Source organism: Carassius auratus, chromosome 8, assembly GCF_003368295.1.
Source record: "Carassius auratus strain Wakin chromosome 8, ASM336829v1, whole genome shotgun sequence".
Lineage (NCBI taxonomy): Eukaryota > Metazoa > Chordata > Actinopteri > Cypriniformes > Cyprinidae > Carassius > Carassius auratus.
Genome location: NC_039250.1, coordinates 9675481 through 9699183, shown reverse-complemented (window position 1 = coordinate 9699183; position 23703 = coordinate 9675481). Strand labels below are relative to the sequence as shown.

At 36.0% G+C, this 23703-nt stretch overlaps 3 protein-coding genes across 6 annotated transcripts in view; 2 read left to right on the top strand and 1 right to left on the bottom strand.

The window, feature by feature from the left end:
• Nucleotides 1-2349, bottom strand: part of LOC113107245 (A disintegrin and metalloproteinase with thrombospondin motifs 10-like) — a 55515-nt gene extending 53166 nt beyond the window's left edge. For both annotated transcript variants that reach the window (XM_026269607.1, XM_026269606.1), the window contains exon 1: nucleotides 2114-2349. The gene's annotated coding sequence lies outside the window, so the exon portion shown is untranslated. The remainder of the gene's footprint in view (nucleotides 1-2113) is intronic.
• Nucleotides 2350-5383: 3034 nt separating this feature from the next.
• LOC113107244 (tyrosine-protein kinase ZAP-70-like) lies at nucleotides 5384-15820 on the top strand. Of its 2 annotated transcripts, XM_026269604.1 has the most exons (13): nucleotides 5384-5672; nucleotides 9410-9848; nucleotides 10787-10947; nucleotides 11331-11469; nucleotides 12277-12361; nucleotides 12536-12552; nucleotides 12647-12686; nucleotides 13422-13620; nucleotides 13713-13919; nucleotides 14120-14312; nucleotides 14623-14763; nucleotides 14850-14962; nucleotides 15087-15820. In XM_026269604.1, exons 2-13 carry the CDS (start codon nucleotides 9447-9449, stop codon nucleotides 15202-15204), a joined length of 1815 nt encoding a protein of 604 aa, XP_026125389.1. In that variant the 5' UTR covers nucleotides 5384-5672; nucleotides 9410-9446; the 3' UTR covers nucleotides 15205-15820. The 2 variants fall into 2 exon arrangements, with proteins under 2 accessions (XP_026125389.1, XP_026125390.1); XM_026269605.1 differs by lacking the exon at nucleotides 5384-5672 and having other exon boundaries at nucleotides 8496-9848.
• An 805-nt stretch (nucleotides 15821-16625) lies between these two features.
• Nucleotides 16626-21651, top strand: LOC113107243 (MOB kinase activator 3A-like). Of its 2 annotated transcripts, none has more exons than XM_026269601.1 (4): nucleotides 16626-16841; nucleotides 17986-18459; nucleotides 20139-20341; nucleotides 21016-21651. In XM_026269601.1, the coding sequence occupies exons 2-4, from the start codon at nucleotides 18042-18044 to the stop codon at nucleotides 21043-21045; spliced, it is 651 nt and encodes a 216-aa protein (XP_026125386.1). In that variant the 5' UTR covers nucleotides 16626-16841; nucleotides 17986-18041; the 3' UTR covers nucleotides 21046-21651. The 2 variants fall into 2 exon arrangements, with proteins under 2 accessions (XP_026125386.1, XP_026125387.1); XM_026269602.1 differs by lacking the exon at nucleotides 16626-16841 and adding an exon at nucleotides 16881-17043.
• The last annotated feature ends 2052 nt before the right edge of the window (nucleotides 21652-23703 follow it).

Sequence of the window (23703 nt, the reverse complement as noted above, 5' to 3'; positions counted from 1 at the left end):
CGGTAATGAACTCTGAATCCATCAACAGAGACCATAATGTGAGAGCTATTCACGACCGGCTGTGGAGCATGAACAATTAAGCCAGCTCACAAACCACACACCCCTGAACCAGACAGAGCTTACTACACCAACCCTATAAACCTACTTTGTTTTCTCTTGAAAAAACAATAGATTGTTTATTTAACGACCGAAACAATGAGCCTCTTCAGTTTTCTTATGATGTTCACGGTGTTCACCAGCAGAGGGTGGTAGTCTAGTGCAGGGCTTTTCAATCTTTCAGATGTCATGGACCCCCAAATATGATCATCCTGGTTTGTAAGGGACCCTCATCCTAAAATACAAAAGGCACCTATATTTTCATGTATTTTCATGTGACTAGTATATTACAAATACATATATATCTATTACATTATTGTGTTTTACTCACTATAGTACTTGGTTACACTTTATATTAAGGTGTACTTGTTACAATGTAATTATTTACTTAAGTGCTGAGTAATATTAATTAACAACATTTACTTACTATATGGTTAGGGTTAGCATTAAGATTAGGGTTACTGGCATGTAATTATGCATAATTTATTGTTATTATATGTAAAAAAAAAAAGGAACGCCTTAAAATAAAATGTTACCCAGTACTTTACTGTTTCTAACTGTTAATGTATTATTTATTTATTTATTTTAACTTATTGATTTAGGGTTTTTTTTTTCAGTTTGAGAAACCCTGGTTCAAGATAACCAATCCTGTTAGAACAGCAGATCGAGTTCCCATACCATTAGACCCATGAATTTCCATGACTTTTACATAATTTTTTCCAGTTATTCACTGTTATTACTTGAATAAGCATTTTCAAAAGCCATCATTCAAAATACAAATTTAAAACAAATGAAATAGCTAACTTTTAAATATTTATACTCACTAAAAAGTTAATTTCCATTCCAATTTAGGCGGGTGTTGTGTAGAAGCATTTTTTTCTGTTTTAATATTTATAGTATTGTATGTCTTATGGATTGTCTTAAGGATGGACTGCTGAATCTCTTGTTCGCACAACAAATTTACCTGCGGCTACTAATAAAGATACCTTGACCTTGACCTTGAATTTCAAGCCCAGGATTTTTATTTTATATTTATTTTATTATTTTTATATTTTATTTTATTTAGTTCTGGTAGTCACTTTGCATAAGAAAGTTCTCTGCAAATTAAGATGCTCTGCAAGTAACTATCCGAAATAACAAAGATAAGTCTATGTCTGATATCAAAGTCTACATACAGGCCTTGTAGTTTCCAGCAGCTGCCCCAAGCTCTCTCCATCACAGGCAGATGCACACAGACAGGCATGGAGTTGTTCCAGAAGAAGCGCTCGCTCTACCTCAGCGGCACCCAAACCTGTTCCTGGAGGCCCCCCAACAACAGGCATTTTGGATGTCTCATCTGACACACCCATTTCAACTCTTGGTGCCTCCACTAACAAACTGATGAGTTGAATCAGGTGCGTTTGATTAGGGAGACGTCCAAAATGTGTATTGTTGGGGGGCCTCCAGGAACAGAGTTGGGAACCACTGCTCTACCTGACAGGGAGCAGGTCTCCTGGGCGTCCTCGTTGCCAACTTACGCATTCAAACTACATAATTTATCCAACTTTCAAAAGGCTGAGTCTCGAAAAGCCAAATAGTGCAGTGTTATGCTTGTATAATAACTATATATTTCATGGGGGAGACCGGTGCTCTGTAACTCTTCATTTTTTGTCTACCGGTCATTCCATTTGATAGCAGCTGTAATCAGGCATTAATGGAAATATTACAAGATCATTTATTAAGTAGCCAAGGGAACTGGACGCGTTCCTCAGAGGCTCTTGGCAAAGGTTTCGACTCTGAACCCCACAGACAAAGAGATATTTCTGCTTTCTGCTAGAGTGATCACCAGCTGGTCTGACAGCGCTGCAGCCTTCATCATTTTAGTTTCATATAACTGCATGTAACAAAATGACAGCAGAATAGACTTGCATATGTGTCCCTTGTATTAAAAATGAGAATGATAACCATGCACGTTTGCAATGCATTCATTTGCTTTCTGCCATTATATAAGTTTAAAGTCGTTTGACAATGACCTTACCGTTTAATTGTATAGGAGCGGCCAATTTGACGACCCTGAGATATGCCGACCTCCGTCTGGTCTGTCGTCCTTCTTTCACACCGGGTATTTCTGCCTCATATAGCTTACTGAGTTACTCATACATACTGAGACGAGCCGGTGGACTGTGCTCTGGTGCTGCGTGGTTTCTCTGCTTCCTTCAGACTTGTGCTGGAGAAAGGAACTGAGTTCGGACTGCGATTTGATGATGTCCGATCGCGAACGAATCACTCTTTTGAACAGGTTCTTTTTAGGGATTCGATTGAGCCGATTCGCACGCGGTAAGAGAGATGCGTCTCACACTGTTCTCAATAATTCTCAACATAGTTATCTTTCATAATTCAAAACCACATTCGTTTTAACCATTTAAATAAAAGCGATAAAACTTGGACAAATGAACAACAAATCAAATTCGAAACAATTCTATTAACAAATTAAAGGGGCAGCAAGCGATTTTATCAAGCAGGAACCTCCAGCTCTCTTCGTGAATCCAACACGGAAGGGACTTAAACTGTGATTCGTCAACTGGCCGCTAGAGGCTGGCTGCAAAAGCTAGATAGATAAATAAAAAAATAAAAAAATAAATATAAATTGCTTTTTTAAAGATCTTTTTATGTGTGTGTGTATTTGTTGAACATAATTGTAGTTCCTATATTCCCCGCCTCTCTCAAATGCATCGTTTTCTACAAACTCCCTCCTTCGAACAAGCGCAGTCTGCTCTGATTGTACAACTGATACAGTGCATTGTGATTTGCCGAACACCGCATGCACTCGTCCGAAATGTAACACCCCTCTCCATAATCATAAGCTTCATCTTTCAAAATAAATGTAAAAATAGTTAATAATGTGCTTAATTTTTCCATCAGTTCAATCCCAAAAGGGGAACAGAGCAGTGAAGTATAGTTGTGCAGTACATAAGCCATGGATGCTTTAGACAGCTGACTCCACTGTGTGAGCGTCTCACAAAACTCTGCATTTGAACAGTCAAATACTTAAACTAATAACAAAACATACTTACAGTAGCTGATTCAGAAACACCAGATTGTCGTAGCAAAGTCAGGATAACCACCTCTCCTAGGTTCACGAAATGGTCATCCATAAAATGTGTTGTTGTTCTGTTGTAAGTAATCTTAAAGATTCCTAAATGCATCTACTTTCGGAAGACCAAATAAAGTGTTTTTGCTTTCGACTAAAAACACACAGCATTTCCCTGAAGTGACTGCTTCAACACTAACTGCGGAAACCACACCTTCTTTCTTTGCGCCATTTGGGCATAATTTTAATGTATGCAGCAAGAGCTTATAATATTCCAAAGAGTAAGAAAAACTTGAAACCACATCATATGACCCCTTTAAAATGTCCAACTTTACAACACTTTGAGCTTCAAAAACGCTCTTTGGAAACCTATTGGGGTGGCAAATCAGAGGGCCTTTGGGGGGCATTCTATAGATACGCCTCATTAGTGACTGTTTCTGGGGGCCACTGTACGAAAACCATCCACCATATTGTAATGGTCAACTTGACAGCAAAGAACAGCTCAACGGCTCTGTGAGAACCTGCAGTTCTACATACAAAAGATGACGAGCTTGCTTGCTTTTGCTTGACAGGTAGATAACATCAAAAACATTGTTTTTCAATGGCTCTGTTAACACCAAAGCAGCGAGGTTGTAGAAAATAGCCGTGTCGAAGTTGGTGTAAAACCTGTTGATTCAGATCATACCAGTTCTAATATTTATTAGCACATTCATTCATATTCATTCGTTATTTAATATTCATTAGCAATTTCATTTTTTCAATTTTCATTTTTTTCCTGAAATCCTATTGTAACAAAGGATGAATTTACTCAGGGCTCAAAAGGTAGAAATCTATATTAGTCGTTTGTCCATGTAACTCACTTTGCTAATTTCTAGTTGTTAAACTAATGGTGTTACAACAAACACTTCCTGTTCTCCCCAGCAAATACACTTGAAGCAAATCTTTTAGAATATCTCTAAAACATTCGAACATTTCGAAGAACACCGGAGTATTTCAGAACAAACGTAACATTTCTTGGAACAGTTCGAATCTTTTTAATTTGAAACGAACCATCCGAACGAGTCGATTCTTTAAAATGAACCCGACTTTCCCATGCTACAGCACTTTCTGCAAAAGCGCTCGTTTGCAGGAAGACAGACTGTGAACGCAGGGAGGAGCCACCGCAAAGAACAATCGCGCTCTGTGCGTCGCACCGTTACATTCACTTTGATGAACTCGTGCTCAGAGGAGGCCGCCTCGATCACCTGTTGGATATCGGATACCCCCCTAAACAGACCCGGATACCAGATGCGCTGTCGTCAACAGTTACGAACTCTCAGAGGAAAACGTGATTCCTTCACCTTCACATTGAAATGAAGAACAGACGTGAAATAAAAAAAAAGAAAAGAAAAAAGGATTGGATCTTAGAAACGAGGCTCTTTTAATCTAAAACAACATAACATTGAAGTATCAGGTTGATGCTTCATGACTTTTCCTAATCTTTTGAGAACTTATTGTAAACACAATTTTAACTTGTTAAATTTTTAGAAGGGTCCTGTTTGAGGTTTCCAAATCTCTCCAAGTCTTAAGTCTCAATAAATGCAATGTATATTCACATACGAAGAATCTTTGATCATAGTTTGTAGTGTTGCATATTTATTTGTTTTATTATAAATTTATACATAGTATTTTTGCTGAATTATTGCAGTGACATTTTGTTTTACAAAAGTGTAAATTTAGTTTGAAATATTTGAAATCATGTTTATAGTGTATATTGGATCAGTTAGGCCTACATTTAATTTAAAAAGTGCATGTAAAAAAAAGCATTTAAACATTTTTTAAGATATATATTAAGTAATTTGAAAGTTATCATCATCATCATCATCATTATTATTATTATTATTATTACACATTTTAGACATTAGGGGTCTTTAGGAACCCAAATATTAATATAATAAAACAGACTCAACAGAGCATGGGGTAAATTAAGTTCTCGTTTTGATGTTTTACATGTTAAAGATTTATTTTATTCTGTGAGAGAAAAATATATGTCCCAAATGCTTTAATTGGTCCCTAAACAAACTGAATGCAAAATATATGAAGCCATTTTTGGTAACTGTTTCAGGCATTAGTCTGCAGCACAGCGTTTCAAAACATTCAGCGGTTACATCCAAGACTTGGGTGAGAAAGTAAGTTACAGTTTCTGAGAAGCCTGACGGGAATGCAAATTTGAGTGATTTGAGCAGCCCACACAGTTCACCTGTATGCATAGAAACACACAGAGACCCACACTCACACATAAGCGCACACGTTTTCTCTCAAGCTCACACACACACACACACACTTGGCAAGCATAGAAGCCGTCTAGCGTACAAGCCAGATCAGAGAGCTTCATCACTTTGGCAGACTAAATAGATTTGTTATAACTCCGTCACCAGTTCATCCGTGCCGTGTCTCCACTCTTTTTTTCTCACTCTCTCTTTTTCTTTTCTATCCCTCTCTTCCTGGATTTCAGCTACAGGCCACGGTGAGTGTTTAATAAGATTATTCTGGCTTTTTTTGGCTCTGTTTGCCAAGAACGGTCTGTTCTTATCCTGTTAAATTCACAGCCTTTCAAGGTCGATCAAAATGTCAGACATGTTACATGTGCAAATGAGGAGCGATATTAGCAAGTGAATGTTCTGCAGAGGTCAAATACCATACAGACACATAACCGTTACATTAAATTAAGATTGTAGATACCAGCCTAATTTGTAACATCATGCTGGCATATATGTATGCATGTTAAGCAACACTTTTGAGGGCTTCCTAAGCAGATGTGGCATGTTGTAAAGCATCTTCTTAACGTGGAAAATCAAGTGTGCAAATTTCAAACTTTATCTTGAAGTTGTCTACATTTATTTATTATTATTATAAAAGTAAGTAATGCTAACAGTTGTATCTTTTTTTTCACCGGTAGAATTATTATTTTAAATGATTGTTTAATGGGATTTTTTATGAGTTTATGATATCCGGCATGGTTTCAAATTGTAGCCATGTGCAAAAATATTGTGCCTTTGTTCAGTTTATACTTTTTAAGTTTGTTTTATTGTGCAAATGTATATGAATTGTACATAATATGCAGTCGGAAGGTTAATATGTGTCTCTGCAAACATAAAATAGCATAGCACCGCAGAGCATCACAAAGATAAAACATTTATTGAACTGCAGAACAGGTGCAGAAGATCTGCAAAGTTTCAGATGCTGTTAACTGGCTTGAACCAAATGTGCAATTACAATTTTTAAGTACAGAGTGACATTTTCATTCTAAATAAGTAAATGATTTTAAAGGATTGAACATGTATTTTTGACAATGACATATTTTGATGCACTTGAGATTCCCATTACTTTAACAGTTTTGCTCAAGTTATGTCATAGCACAAACAGGTGACACTTCTTTTAATTCTGCTTGATTGAAATCAGTGTTTTTTCCAGAATTCATTATTTTACCATAAAGCATCAGTATGCTCTATGTGGAACCCTGAATCACAAGCAACTCAAAGGTTCCACTGCTCTGAGTTTGGTGGCAAGAATCCAGACCGTTTCTCTGCCCGAATGCCCGTGATATTTCAGTGGTCCTGTGAGACCATCTAAATATGGGCACAAAATCATGCAAAGTTGGATAAGAAAAAAAGTAATAAAAACAAAGTGAGCAGTCATGAAAAGGGCAGGGGTCAAATAGCCTTTTACGTATAGGAAAAAGACGGTTTTTATTTCCATTGTGGGCTATTTTGAACACAGTTAGTTTCTATTCAAGGCAGTTGAGATTGGGTCTGTGGACATAAACACTGTGAATATTTTAGGGCTCATTAAGTAGCATAGTTCAGATTCTTGTCTTCAGATCATGGAAAATCTGTATAAAATTATGAAACAATTATTTGGGGATTTTAGTGAACTCAATCAAACGCACTGTACCAACTCAGGTTTCTTAGCTTTAAATTCATCTCCAAATCTCCAAGTCACTTCTAAATAACCTTACAAATGAGCGTATGCCTCAATGCCTTGATCTTATTTATGTCTTGGATAGTTTTCAAAGCCACTCAATTTCAAAGCTCCTTTTATAGATTAAATAGACAGCAAACACCCATCTCAGATGGTTGCTTCCATCTGAATGTATGAGACATTTTGTTCGCAATGATAAAATTACCCCCATTACGGAAGAGAAGATGTTTCGATGGGGCTCGGCCGCAATATCGTCACTCATCTTTCACACCGGAAAATAATGTTTAGACAAACAAATTATTAAATTCCATTACACTTTCCGCTTAACATTGACACATCTATCTTGAAGATACATCTTTGAAGGCTGAAAAGGCAAACTCAAACTAGTAGACCGACCTTGACCTGACCTGACTTTCCCAAAATTATATTAGTATTATTATAAATATAAATATATGCATTTAATTATTTTCATTTAAATATAAGTTCAATTTATATGCATATCATTTCTTAATATGCAAGTTTAATGTTTATTAATGCAATATTTAAATAATATCCATTTATCCAAAACTGCTTATCCTCTAGGTCGAAGGCTGAAGCGTAATACATTATATATATATATATATATATATATATATATATATATATATATATATACTGTATTTCGTTGCCTTGTACCCACATGTGCAATGACAATAAAGTTGAATCTAATCTAATATATATATATATATATATATATATATATATATATATATATATATATATATATATATATATGTATATTAGTTATTTAAAATATATATTTTTAAATTATGTAAATTGCTTAAATTTCTATAAATTTCTATGCTAAATTCATATATATATATATATATATATATATATATATATATATATATGTATATATATATATATATATATATATATATGTATATATATATATATATATATATATATATATACCTATATATACTGTGTTTGTGTGTGTGTGTGTGTGTGTGTGTGTGTGTGTGTGTTAAAATGGAATTTATAAAGAAAAATAAAAACAGCATCAGTTATCTAATATCTCTAATGTATGAAATTAGTTATTTTTGGGCAGATTTGATAAATCATTTATGTTGTGCTATATTAAAGAGTTAAATAACTAATAATGGAGAAAAAAAAACAAAAAAACATCACACCTACATTAAGTTCCAAATGTAAAATGGAAAGGATCAAATTGGCTCATGAGTCTCGTGTTTCCGCTCAGACAGTGCACTGTCCCCCAGTGTCTTTGCTGTGGCCTGTGGTGGTTTAAGACAAGGTTTGGGTGTGTGTGTGTACATGTGTGGCTGCGGGTCTTTCTCTGTGTCTTCAGCAGTAGTCATCCCTGTAAGTGTGGGCAGCTCTCTGTCCAGGAAGCTGTGGTTTCAATCAAAGCTGCTTTTCTAGGGTCTTCCACTTGTTGTCACTCCATGTGATGCGACCTCAGGCCATGTGCCATTGTGTCTAGAAGACACTGTCAGATCATTTGCATAAAACGATGGAATCTAAAGTGTGAGGCGTTGAGAAAAGCAGAAGGGATTTTTTGTTTTTTTTTGTTTTCGTGCAGTTTTCACTTTCTGGTGAAAACATGATGCTTATATGTTTCATCATTGACCTCCTACTTTCCTACACATCACTAGCATTCAGACACTGGAAAATGTTCATCATGAGGAAATCCGTTATAGATGCATGTTTCATGGTCCACATCTTTGTGCCTTTTTGTTTTACATATCTACAAGTGCAGCATTTTCAATCATCTGCTTGAATTTCGTTCAGTCCCAGAGAGTGTTTCAGCAAAGCATTGTGTCTTTTGACAAGCTTAGGAACATTCTTGAAGCATCAGCACCTGCACAGGGTGGAGGGTTGTCATATAAGAGCTGGCGGGGGCGGGGGAAGGATATGTCTGAGTTTCCTGTTGTGGTGATTCGATCCGAATGCAAGACTTTGCCGGTTACAAAGCACTAAAGCACCAACCACACCAACCTTTACATTTTCTCCTATGAACGCTCTATACCTCTACATACCAATTTTTTGATCACACAGGTCCGTCAAAAGCCAAAAATGTCCATGTCTGAGATATAAAGAGGGAAACTGAGAAAAAGAGGGAGAGATGCTTTCAGACGGGAAACATCCTCCCACATCCCACATCATCAAAAACACATGCTCACAACAGTTTGCCCTATTTTGCTGAAGCAATCAGTCACTTCAATCTCTCTCGCTCTCTCTGGTTGTCTCTCTTACTCTCTCAAACTTCATTTTCCACAGCTTCTGATCTAGTCTTCGACCCCTCGTCACCTCCACCATGTCCGACCCTGCTGCGGACCTCCCGTTCTTCTATGGCAGCATCAGTCGCTCGGAGGCCGAGGACCACCTGAAGCTGGCCGGCATGGGAGACGGTATCTTCCTCCTGCGCCAGTGCCTGCGCAGCTTGGGCGGCTACGTCCTGTCCCTGGTGTGGAACCTGGAGTTCTACCATTACTCCATTGAAAAACAGCTCAATGGCACATACTGCATCGCAGGTGGGAAGCCTCACTGCGGACCTGCTGAGCTCTGTGAGTACTACAGCAAAGACCCAGACGGGCTCGTCTGCACCTTGAGAAAACCCTGCCTGCGATCGGCTGACACACAAATCAAGACAGGCGTCTTTGACAGCCTGAGGGACAATATGCTCAGGGAATATGTGCGTCAGACTTGGCACCTGGAGGTAAGAGCTTCAAAACAGGTTTGATTCTGATTGGTTAACAAGAAAAGTTTTGATTAATACGCGGTAACTGTGTGGCTATGAAATAGTTGTAGGATTCACAATTCCATATCACTTCTTTCCAACCTAGTAACTGCTGTTTTTTGTAGGCTTTAAGCAAAATACAAAATTGGGGACGTGAGAAAGTAGTTCAACACAGCACAAAATCATTTTATAGTGATGTAAACCTGCAAAATGTTATGATCTACATAAATTATATAGTGTTATACTTGCATTAAGTAAGATAGTTAGATAGGGGATAGTTCAACCAAAAATTAGAATTCTGCCATCATTTATTCATATACTCATGTTGTTCAAAACATGTTAGTCTTTCTTTCTTCTGCAGAGCAGAAAAGACATGAAATAGATTTTTTTTTTAACATAAAAATTCTTATTTAATGTTCCACAGAGGAAAGCTAGTCTTACAGGTTTTGAACAACACAAGGGTGAGTACACGATGACAGAAATCCTTTTTTTTTAAGGTGAGCTGTCCAGTTAATCATATATTAAGTGGAAACATTTAAGTTCTTCCAACTTTCAAATGAAAAGTGTACTAACAGACATTCTTATATTTGCATTTGCACAATTTTTCAACACTTATTATGTAAGTCAATTATTCTTTAGAATTTATGCTTTTCTTTTTTTTTGTGTACTGTATAATGGATCCCTTGAAGTTACGTTTGCGTTGAGACATTAGAAAAAATAGTCTTGCGTACACATTAAAGTCTTTTTACTGCTAATCACATCATTAAGGCCTATACGACTTATTTAAATGCGTTTTATGCACTTTATTGTTTCTTTAAAAAATATGCATTTTTATTGTCAGACTCCAACAGTGAGGACATTTTTGACCATTTTTAATAAGAGATCACAAATATTTCATATTATGTTATCTTTTTTAGGGGGAGGCCATGGAACAAGCCATCATTAGCCAGGCCCCACAGCTAGAGAAACTGATTGCCACCACAGCGCATGAGAAAATGCCCTGGTTCCACGGCAAGATCCCTCGCCAGGAGGGTGAGAGACGACTGTACTCAGGATCTCAGCCTGATGGAAAGTTCCTGTGAGTGAAGAGCTTGAGTCAGTCTAAAGTTTTCCTGTAGCGTTAGGGTGGAAATGTCATGATGACACACAGGCTGCTTTTAGAGGCAAATCTGATGAACAATATTGTTTGTAGCAGGGAAAGAGTTGGGTTTTGGGGTGATGTAATGAGTTAAATCAAGGCAAAGCGGATGATTACAAAAATTATGTTGGCTAAAGATGCTGTATTCGCTCATCTTCAATCTCTCAAAAAGCTTTCTCTGTATCGTGAAAATAGGACATTCAGAAAGACACACAGCAGGATTAGTCGAGATAACATATGCATGTTACTCCTTTAACTCAGAAGGCTCATTGCCAGTAAACAAATAGCTGACCCGTGATCTTGCAATTTGTTTTGTTTTCCAGAGTCCGAGAGAGAGAAGAATTTGGAACGTTCGCTCTGTCAGTGACATATGGAAAAACAGTGTACCATTATCAGATCTTACACGACAAATCAGGGAAATATGCAATGCCAGAGGGAACTAAATTTGACACTGTGTGGCAGGTATGCTTCACCCATCAAAGAGTCTGTCATCTCATATTCCAATTTATTAAGGAGTAAAAAAAGACTGAGGGGTAAAAAAAAACCTTCACAGAACGCTGCTAGAATGTAATTGTTTTTTTTTACAAAATTAGATTTAATATTTATGTATTTTAATTCATTATATTTTGTTCCAAAGGGAGTATGACATGAAAGGAGTATATCGATAAAATAGATGGTTTAGATTTGTGTTTTGTGCAAAAATTATGTAATATAATTATTTTTTCTTTGTACATGCTGTCTGTCTGTAGTGTTTAGTACAACATAAATATTAAATGAAATAATAATTTAAAGTATTGCACAATGAAACCTTGCATGTTGTCAAACCCTGGAACTTTTTTCTATGGCAAGCTGTTTTGACTTTTATTAATTTACATGATATAAATTCTTGATATCAACAATTCAGTTTTCACTATAGTTAAAATGCTAATTCTTGAGATCAGGAATCGAATTTCCACTAGTAACAATCGGAATTTTTGATATCAGCAATTACATTTCCACTAGTAAAAAATGTTCATTTTTTTATTTTAAAAAGGACGTCATCACTCCCAGAATTCGAATTCTTGATATCAGGAAATAAATTTCAACTAGTAAATAAATAATACTCTTGATATCAAGAATTAGCATTTTAACTAGTGAAAACTGAATAGTTGATATCAAAAATGCATATCCTGCGAATGAATAAAAGACAAATGGCTTGCCATACTGATATGCAAAACAAGCAAAAACATCCAATGTTTTTTGTAATAATTCTATTTCTATGGAGGGCAGCTGGTGGAGTATTTAAAGATGAAGCCTGATGGTCTTGTGACCGTACTAAGAGAGCCGTGTGTCAACCAAAGCAATGCAACACCAGGTATAAACTTTAATGTTAAAAAAAATATCTCTTATCCCAAACTACAATTTTCAAAACATTTAATCTTAGGGGTTGACATGGTACGATTTCACTGAAATTACATAACTAGCTATTTTTTTTAATAAAAATGGCTAATATTATATTTTTCTTCTCTTTTCTTTTCTTCACTTTTAGCTCTTATGAATACTCCGGTAAGTCTGTCTGAAAGATCATCCATGTTTTGAAGAAATTTAATAATACTGTGCGTTTGATTAAACGTTAGGGGTTTGTGTTTGTGTGTTTCAGAGGAGGCCGAGAGGTAATGGATACACACCGCCCCCTATGAGTAAGTTTCTGTCGGTACAACATTTGAAAGTCGAAGCCATCTTACAGCAGTAATAAAATCAACCAATATGCTCAGAAATGTATGTCTACTTGAAATATGTTTAAAACAAAACCAGTCCAAGTCTCAGAGTCTCTGTGCTGTCTTAGTGATAAATGCATACATTTTTGGCCATTGCTGCTAAACTCTCTGGAATCAGACCACATATTTTTGAGAACAACAAAAATAAATCGCTTGGATTTACTGGTGAGCTGTGCAGTTTGTGGTCTTGGAGAAGAGAATTTGCATTAACCACGTGTTTCAGCTGGAATTTATATGGGTTTTCAGAATGCTTGCTTTCAATTTATGAATAAAATAAGGTCTGTGGTTAACATTACGTTGAAATTCTTTTTCCACAATCATAGCTCAAATCTGATTTTTAAACTCATGTTACTTCAAAAATATATGTTGCTAATGTGTTGCTGCATAAGCACTACAGCTACCGCAAGAATATTTATGCATACTTGTTAGCAATAACAAATAATGTTTTAAATGTTTTCCTAAAAAAACTAGGTAGCAATTTTAAATGGTAAATGGTAAATGGACTGCATTTATATAGCGCTTTCAACAGACCACATGGCCATCCAAAGCGCTTTACAATTTGCCTCACATTCACCCATCCACTCACTCATTCACACACCGACGGTTGTGTAAAAGTTGATAGCACTTGTGCGTAACATCTGCTGTGATGTTCCCCAGTACCCACACCTTCAGGAGCTGAGCCTCCACGTCCTTCTTTACCAATGGACCATGATGCATTCATCAGTCCTTACGATGATCCAAATGAATGCAAAAAGAAGACCCTGTTCATCAAGAGAGACAAGCTCATGATCGACGAAGTGGAGCTTGGTTCAGGCAACTTCGGCTGTGTCAAGAAAGGTGTATTCAAAATGGAAAGGTGACTACAAAGAGTGGAAGAATTTGTGTTGCAACATTTTTGTTTTCTTCACAAGTTTACTTCATTAGCACATGTTTCCTTCTCGCGTGTAGCAAACAGATTGATGTGGCGATTAAAGTGTTGAAGAATGAGAATGAAAAATCAGTAAAGGATGAAATGATGCGAGAGGCCCATATTATGCATCAGCTGAGTGATCCGTTCATCGTGCGCATGATTGGACTCTGTGAGGCTGAAGCGCTCATGTTGGTGATGGAAATGGCCCCCGCTGGCCCACTCAACAAGTTTCTCTCTGGAAAGAAGTGAGTAAATCAGAATACAAATATTTATAACTTCTTTTGTTTGTGTTATTAATATACAGTTAAAGAATATGGGACATTCTATTCTACATAGAGTCTAGAATCTGTTTAAATAGAGTCATCATTTAAAACATCGTTCTGACTGAATCAGAACATTCACAAGCTGATCATCACTTTACACTAACTCTTTTTGCACCTCTCAGGGAACAGGTCACTATGGAAAACATTGTGATGTTGATGCATCAAGTCTCAATGGGGATGAAATATTTAGAAGGAAGGAACTTTGTACACAGAGACCTGGCAGCCCGTAATGTACTATTAGTCAACCAGCAATACGCCAAGATCAGTGACTTCGGCCTCTCCAAGGCACTGGGTGCAGATGACAACTATTACAAGGTGGGCTGCTCTCAGGTGTACACTTGGAACACAACTGCATTCGAATTATAATTCATATCATTTAGTACATTGTGTATCTTTGTACTTTAATGGGACACACTGTAGTCTTGGAGAAATATCATTCTCTCTTTTGATCAGTATGTTGCACTGTCAGGTATACTTACAATTGGATGAATTCCTTGTTCCTGTTTCATGACTAATCACACGACCATCAGTGGCACAATACAGCAATAGAATTAAATAGCCAGATGCTACTGAATGATGGTGTGATAAAAAGGTAAAAAGCGAGTGTGGTTTTGTATGTGTGTAGGCCCGTACAGGAGGCAAATGGCCTCTGAAGTGGTACGCGCCAGAGTGCATTCAGTTTCATAAGTTCTCCAGCAAAAGTGACGTTTGGAGCTTTGGCATTACGATGTGGGAGGCCTTCACCTATGGAGGAAAGCCTTATAAGGTAAATATTTACACTGTCACGGTACTTAAAACCAACTTCAGTGAGTTGCACATTGACTTTACATCCATTTATTTTTTCTCATGTAGAAAATGAAAGGCCCAGAGGTCATGAGTTTTATTGATGCCGGTAATCGTATGGATTGCCCTGCTGGATGTCCTGAGGCCATGTATGAACTGATGAAGGATTGCTGGACATACAAGTAAATATAATCTAATGCACTGAAATTATAAACTACTTGTCTGTTTGCTTGGGTGTGGTTGATGGGAATTTTTAAGGGGAATATAAAGATCCTCTGACTGACATCTGACTCTTGTCTTCTTTAGGCATGAAGAACGGCCAGGCTTTGTCAAAGTGGAGGAGAAGATGAGAACTTTCTATTACTCCATTTGCAAAAAGATTCCAGACTACATGAAAACAGAGAACGGAAAGCCCCCTAAGTGATCCGAATGGCAAATCCATTATGCATTTCGAATTTAGCATTGTATTGTGGTGTTTTTGGGTTAAAAGAAATGTCTGCAAACTAAATGGTTAATGTGAAAAATGCTAAATTACCAGAATCTTTTCAGTTTTTGTACAGATTTTTTTTCACAGTGGGTCCCTTTCACCTGTGTGTTTTGAGCCAGGACAGAATGAAAACGTGAAGAACAGTTTCAAAATTAAGTAACTTTAATATTATGTCTATCAAACTATTCACTGATTAAAGCAAGTCACCTTTTTTAAATTATTACCCTGCTATTATCAGTGCTCATAATACTACTCAGTGCCTATTTACTATTTAAATGTGCCAGGAAATACTTTTCTTCCTGCAAGTGTTTCAGTTATTGATATCAGATGGATGTACTGTAGCTATTTTCTCGAGATAAAAAGAGATAATTACTCAAACTTCATGGTCTTGTTTTCTGTTGAACAATTTGATTATAAGTTTCCTGCAATTTTCAGTATTCCTTCTGACTATTCTCAAACATTGGTATGTATTCATTTTGTGAAACTTCTGGAGTGTTTTTTAAAACATGCAATAAACTGCACATACAATAAAACAATTCATGTTAAACGTGCACTGGAGCTGACTATCGCATAACCTTTCCACTTGAACATAACAAGATAAGAGACATTTGTAAAAAATAAAATCCAAATATTTAGAGGAGACCACTGCTAAAGCCACACTCAAGAGGAAACTAAGGTAAATGTATATATATATATATATATATATATATATATATATTTTTTTTTTTTTTTTATAAATGTCAGACTTTAGGCAAGTTGTCACAATTGTTTTAAATGTCAAATTTATTTTTAATTAATTACTATATCAGCCAATATGATTTGATTTTATACAATTAAATTGTTTATATTTGTTTATAAATGTCAGACTTTAGGCAAGTTGTCACAATTGTTTTAAATGTCAAATTTATTTTTAATTAATTACTATATCAGCCAATATGATTTGATTTTATACAATTAAATTGTTTATATTTGTTATTTAGCTGAAAAGCCTAGCAAATTCTGCTTGATGACAGATTCCTAACAGCTTCTTTTTCTGTTTTTATATTTATTTTATGTATTTATTTAATAGTAATTAGTAGTAGTAGTGGTAGTAGCAGAAGTATTTATGGTATTATTTTAAGGTATGTGTCTACTCAGAAACTGACTTTCAAAAATAAACCTACTATAAGAAAAAAGTCTGCCAGCTAATACTTTAGTTTAATGTGAATTTTAAAGACTGCTTTGTAACTTTTTTTGTAATGAATATCTTCGATGCATTTAATGTTCTGATGTTAGTTTGTAACCACCGTGTATCCAGTACACTTCCTTCATGTTCAGTGGCAGACTGGAGAGGCTCCACTGATGTTTCAATAGAGGAAGTGTACTTTGCTCAGCAGGGAGGGGCTTGTGGTTTCCTTAGAAAGTGTGGACTTAATAATTGTTACATTACGAAGGCCACGTTTCTTTTAACTATAAAACAACTGCACATACAATGTAAATACAATAAAAAAGAAAGCTTTTGAATAACGAACAAAATAGAGGACGGTGTAAAAAGGCGGTTCACATCAAAGCGGAACAAGAAAGGCGCTCGCTCGGTAAGTTTGCTTCAACTTCACTGTACGCTGCGAAAACATTTGCTTAATAACATCGTTATTTCGTACGTTCTGGGTATTCAGTTCGCGATTTTACAAAGGCTATTTTGCCATCGCACCTATATGTTTCCTTGGACGCTAAATTTGCGTGATTATTAGTACTGGTCACGCCATTAAAAACGACATCGTCATACGGAATTACCGCGTAAGTACACCGACGAGCGTCTCGCGCAACATGTTGTTTCGCTTTTGATGTATGCTATTGGCATCCATTCATTTACAAACATGTAGGCCTACATATTCACGTTTACAATATTTTTATTTTTCGTTTTTAAATATGTTTAATGTAGGTAAATGTATATGTATATTTAACTTAAATATGAGTATTTAAATAATATTGAAGTTTTAATTTTAAATGCATAGCCCTACTTTTGAAATAGATGTTTTCTATGTTGTTCATAAACATACTGTAAATATTATAGAAGTTGGTGGAATCCCCCTGCCCTGGTCTGTAAATGCCACCCATGGTGCCCAGCAGGAAATTACACAGTAATTCCCCTAATATTCTAAATATAATAACTCTGTATACAACCTGTCCAATTGACCAGCTTTAAAAAAACATATATTGTTTGTTCAGCTGGTTAAACTGAGAAAATCAGTTTACTGCTTCTCAATACATGTGCCATTTTGCCCCTTACAATGAAGCACGGCAGATTGGAGTAAATCCTTGAGTTTGAGAAAATGCATGTGCAAGAATGATATGTAGGTTGAAAAATATGAAGTTATTTCAGTGTCACAACCAGAAGAAATCAGCACATCTCAAGCACTCTTTTAATGTTTTGTCTACCAGGGTTCCCATCTCTAAACCTAGGAATATTAAAGAAAGTAATGGAATTAATAAAGTCCTCTTTAGTTAATATTTTCTATCTTGCTAAGCACTAAATAATATTGTTGTGTTGTAAATCATATGTTGTCGTCTTATAATATTAAATCGTCTTCGTAAAGGTCTGGGAACCCTAGAGGAGATAAGATTTGACCTAGTTTAATTTTTTCTCATTCAGTATCCGTGCTTCCTCAATCTGTGATACTCAAAAGCCTCCAACACAGTATTGTCCTTGTTCATCTGTCCTTTAATTTCTAATTTCAGGCTATCAAAAGGCTCATTTTAGACACATTACACAACCATCCCGTCCCCCAGCAACTATGTCCATGGCCCTAAAACAAGTCTTCAACAAGGACAGAACATTCCGGCCCAAGCGCAAGTTTGAGCCTGGAACGCAGCGCTTCGAGTTGCACAAGAAAGCTCAGGCGTCCCTAAATGCCGGCCTGGACCTGAAGCAGGCGGTGCAGCTGCCGCATGGCGAAGACCTTAATGACTGGGTGGCCGTTCACGTGGTGGACTTCTTTAACCGCATCAACCTCATCTACGGCACCATCAGCGACTCCTGCACAGACCAGACCTGCCCCGTTATGTCCGGTGGGCCGAAGTACGAGTACCGCTGGCAGGATGAGCAAAAGTACAAGAAGCCCACTGCTCTCTCTGCACCCAAATACATGAGCCTGCTAATGGACTGGATTGAGGTCCAGATCAACAATGAGCAGATCTTCCCCACTAATGTTGGTAAGGACCAAACAGAACATTTGGATTTACAGTCTTACCTTCATTTTAAAGATTGGATTAATTAATTAATAGCTGAAAATGTATTTGATCATCAAAGGCACATTTTAAAATAGATTAATTATATTGAGATAGCAAAGTATTATTAAAGATAACTAACTTCTAGTTATTATTGATTCAAAGGATTTTTAGTGAACATACAATATGAAATCAGCCTTTTATTAGTATGTCAGTTCTTTAATCATTTAAAACGCTGCTTGAAAAGTGTGCTTTTGCTTATAATTCTTTCAAATGAATGCCAAATTATTGGATTTTTTTGTGCAATGCAGTAACATTCAAACATTCAAAAGTAATCAAAATGTGGCTTAAATGTCCAAATATAGAAGCTTTTGATGTTGCTGTATTTATTCTCTTTTAGTCCTCCAAACCTAAACCTCTGTAGGTCATCAGAATGAGCTATGCAGACATTTAAAGACACTTCTAGTATAGCACAGATGTCTCAAAATGGCCATTATATAGGTCAGCCTATAAAAAGTAGCTTGTTGAACATTTCCAGCATCATTCGAGATGATAAATAAACTTAATTCAAGGTATAGATAGTCAAATATGCAGAAAATGTAGGAAGCTCAAGTGTAGTGTTTGACTTCGCAGGCTTTATCTCATTATCCTAAACCTGCCATCTGACATCTGTGGTGCCTTTCAAATCGGGTCATACAATTTACAGTGGGATATAAATAGACCAAGTCTGCTAATTCAACAGATTCTTAGAATGCAACGAGACGGTCGGAGAATCTGCCGTGTATAAGGACATGGTTGTCTGCATACAGGTCAGATCGCAGGAGTCTATTAATAAATGCTGCTAGTAGGGAAATACAATTCTGCTGTTAATAATCCTTCATAGCACATGTCCCAGATGGACGAGCGGATGAGAAAGGAAAGCTATAAAGAGTTTCCTTCCATCCAGAGTTATGAGGCACTTGTTTCTTTCCTCTGATGATATCAGCAGGCTCAACATGTTGTCTCAGTTCTGTCTTTAATCTACAAATAGCTTGATGTAGTTTCATATGTTGAGACCTGATATGAAGGATGTGAAGTCACAGTGAGAAATAACTAACCCTCATAAACCCACTTGCACTTCAACCTAGATTATCGTACGAAAGTTGTTGGTCGTAAGATTTTGTGAAATATTATAACGATTTAAAATAATTGTTCTATATAAATATATATTTTTATATTCATCTTCCTGTGATGGTAAAGCTGGATAATCAGCCGACATTACTCCAGTTTTCAGTTTCACATGGTCCTTCAGAAATCATTCTTATGTGCGGGTGCTCAAGAATTAATTTATTTATTTTTTGGGGATATCGTGATTGATTTTTCAGGATTCTTTGATGAAAATACATTTCTAATGAACAGCTTATATTTAAAAAAAATAATCTTTTGTAACATCATAAATGTATATACTGTCATTTTTAAACAAATCTACTGTGCCCTGGCTGAATATAAGTATTAATTTCTTCAAAACAATCCTACTGACCCCAAACTTTTAAATGTTAGTGTATATAATTTTGTAAATCATACTTTGCACAAAAAAAATTAAAATTGTGTTTGTTCTCATTCTTTTGACTGTTTTCACATTGAAACATGTATGTTATCCATTTTCATGTGTTGTGTCTTTTTAGGTACTCCATTCCCTAAGACCTTCATGCAGGTAGCAAAGAAGATCTTGTCTCGTTTGTTCCGAGTGTTTGTCCACGTCTACATCCACCACTTTGACTGCGTGAGCCAGATGGGAGCAGAGGCCCACGTGAACACCTGTTACAAGCATTTCTATTACTTCGTTACTGAATTCAGCCTCATAGACCACAAAGAGCTGGAACCTCTGGTGAGCATATGTGTAAAAGATAGCAATAGACCAAAATTATTATATTATATCATATTTGTTCATGCATCTCTTTATGTGTGTATGGTTCCAAAAACATGATTTTCCAAAACTTAATGAGAGCAGAAAGCGAGAAACAAAGAGCGACTGATACAGAAACGAGCACTAATGTGTCATGTCATGATTAGTAGCTAACAAGCCCATTTTATAATGGATTCGCTAATTGATAGGCCCACATTAGGACAGGATGAGTCAGCCTCTATCATTTTCTCATAGGCAGTTAATGAGCATCTATGCTCCTAATGCAGAAAAAGCCCTTGTCTATAGATGCAACAGTTCATTATCTCTGTAGTCACAGCTGAATTAGTGCCGTGGGATCAGGTGTCACCCGCAGGTCCTGTTACTGACATCAGGAGCTCGTGGCTGTTGGCATAGTGTGTTTCCATCTGAAAAGAATAGAAAAACACACGGAATTATATGATCTCTGTGTATTTCACATTTTAAAACAACATGTTTTATTGCATAAATGAATAAGAAACTATTATAATTTAAGAGGCAGGTTGTTTTTTATTTGAAATGAAGCTTGTGGTAGCTGACTGAACGTACGTGACGATGGCTGAAGTGTGTGGTTTTGTGGTGGTTTGTCGTACTGACGCAGTGTTTATTTCTCTTAACAGAAAGAGATGACAGCACGGATGTGCCACTGAAAAAGAGAGCGGACCTTTACATTCCGGACAAATCAGAAGCATGCAAATATACAATTTAAAATCAGATGAAACAGAGACCAAACTTTCAAAGACTTTATTTTTATATGCTTTTAAAGTACTGTAATATTCTGTTTAGGGACAGACATGTACATTTCTATATTCTCATGTGTAGGCATATGGAGAGTATTTTCAGTAGAAATCAGTATTAACAATTGTTTTTGTTTTTCCACGTTTGTTCTGAATCATTCCTCTTGTTCTGTCGAACCGTTATAATCTTTAACATACAGATTATATTTGACTATTTATGTATGTCGTTGAGATATTAAAACCACTTCCTCTTGTCTGTATGTCATTGGTTTAGTTCTTGGTTATTGGTCATGTTCTTATAATCTAATTTTAACTAAAATCTTAAAAACACGGTAGGATTTAATGTCTGACTACTATAAACATTTATAGTAGACATTATTGTAGTCTACATAAACATCATTCAGTACATAATCCCTGCCATTTTCTTTTACAACCTGGTATGTCATGTGGCTTTTTTGTTTATCTGTGTCTTACATGAAAACATAACTGTTTCTCCATCTTACTGTCTTTTCTGGTTTTGTCTCAGTCTTATTTTCTCAGCCTTCTCATAATCTTGACAATTAAATTAGATTGCAGTTAAAGGACTGACAGAAATAATTATGCTCTTTAGGCCTGCTGATTCTAGTCTCTGTCCACTAGATGGCAATAAAAGCATATCAACACACAGACCTGGATGAAGAAATGTTGCATTACATTGAGCTCTGATCACTAATTTTACTGAACTGGGTCCACAATTTGGCTATGCGATGGGTTTTCATTTTTGGGCAAGGTTCTTTTATAATTTTTATTTCTTTAGCGTTTTAACTATGACTAATCAGCTAATGTGTAATAGAGTTCAGTAGTCTGCTCTGTTGAATACCAGCCTACATGCTGAATAAGTGCTGAGTTGCACTTTTAGAGGAAATAATTATTCAGCCCCAGTTTATCTGGATGATGAAGTCGTTACCTGTTAATCTTTCTCCACCCCTTACCTTCTCTATGTCGCAATCTTCAATCTGCCCGCAATTCCAGATTTTTCCAGTAATCTCTGCATTATAATGAGAGGGCGTGATTTAGTGTTATGATGCAACACTGACGTTGAACGCTGCAATTAGTTCATGGTAAATGCTCGTTAAAGCGTATAACGTTGGCAAAAAAGGTTTACAAAGTTTATACTTTAAATGTTTAACTTTTAAGTTTGCACTTTAAATGTTTTGATGCACAAATAGTATCTACTCAAAATAACTTGCCACAAAACTGAAAGCTATTGTTCACAGAGAACGTAGGCGATTTATATTGTAAGCTACAAGCTTGCAGATTAAGCTACTTAATTTTTTATGTAATGTTAAAAATAATCATATTCTAGGGGCGTATACTGTGTGTATGTATCACAGGTAACATTAGCTAATTAATATCCGTAAAGGAATCAATTCGTGACTGTGATCGACTGATTCAAAGAACCGACTCAAACGAGTGATTCATTTGACAAAGCATTACTATGTAAAAATAAATAAATACATTATATAAACAAACAGCTTCGCTACATGCATGTGCACATTTGCTAATGTAGCTAAGTTTTATTAAGTAATTCTATTTTATTAAGTATACATATACACAATACATGTTTTAATCTATAAATATAGTTTTTGGAAAGGGTTAAGTTACAAATGTCATGGTTAAGTAGTGAGTTGCATCAGATTAATCACAACACTGCTGCTGGCCCGTTACAATACCAGATCCGTACCATAACAGACTTTTTCTTTCGCTTTCAGCAACAAAACAAAGCGCCTGGCTGTGTATTACGTGTAATTATCTGGATGTGCATGAACCGCATACTGCTGTGCTCGTTATTGTTCGGAATGTACCAGAACTGGAATGGAGCGGAAACGGCACGTCAGTGGCTGGGCGGGGCTTTGACCTCATGTTCCTCGAGCCGAGGATACGTGCAGAACGAGATGAAAACACACGCGAGCGCGCGCGCTGTGATCCAGCATTGGAGCTTTCAAGCTGATTCAATGCGGGTAACTGTTGCATAAAGTTGTCTATCTTGGAATTCGAATATGCTATTTTATACTGGACTCTCTTTTTTATACTCAACTGTTACAGACAAATTAGGCAATATGTAGAAATAACAATAAATCATAAAAGCAAAAATAATTTCTTGTATGTAGTTGGGGGAGACAATTCCACTAATTTAAAGGCAAAATATTGTATGGTAACAGAGGACACAAGATTGGACATTTTAAACAATTTAAGGTTTTATAATTAAGTAAATTAGTATTTAGGACTTTTAAAAATAAAATGAAATATTACAAAAAGAAAAGTACAACCAAATATTTTGATTACACAATGATACATGAAGGAAAAAATGCACTGACTAATTCGGACAACAAGAAATCATGATTTTGAGCTATTTAAGACACAAATTATTATATTGTTATTGACTAACATTTTATAGTTCATAACAATAAATAACAAATTATTAAAATAATAAAAAATGGACACAATGTACTTGCAATTATAGTATCACCCATGTATATACATATCTAAGGACATTTAGTAGATCTAGATATATGTTGTACGTAGGCCTAT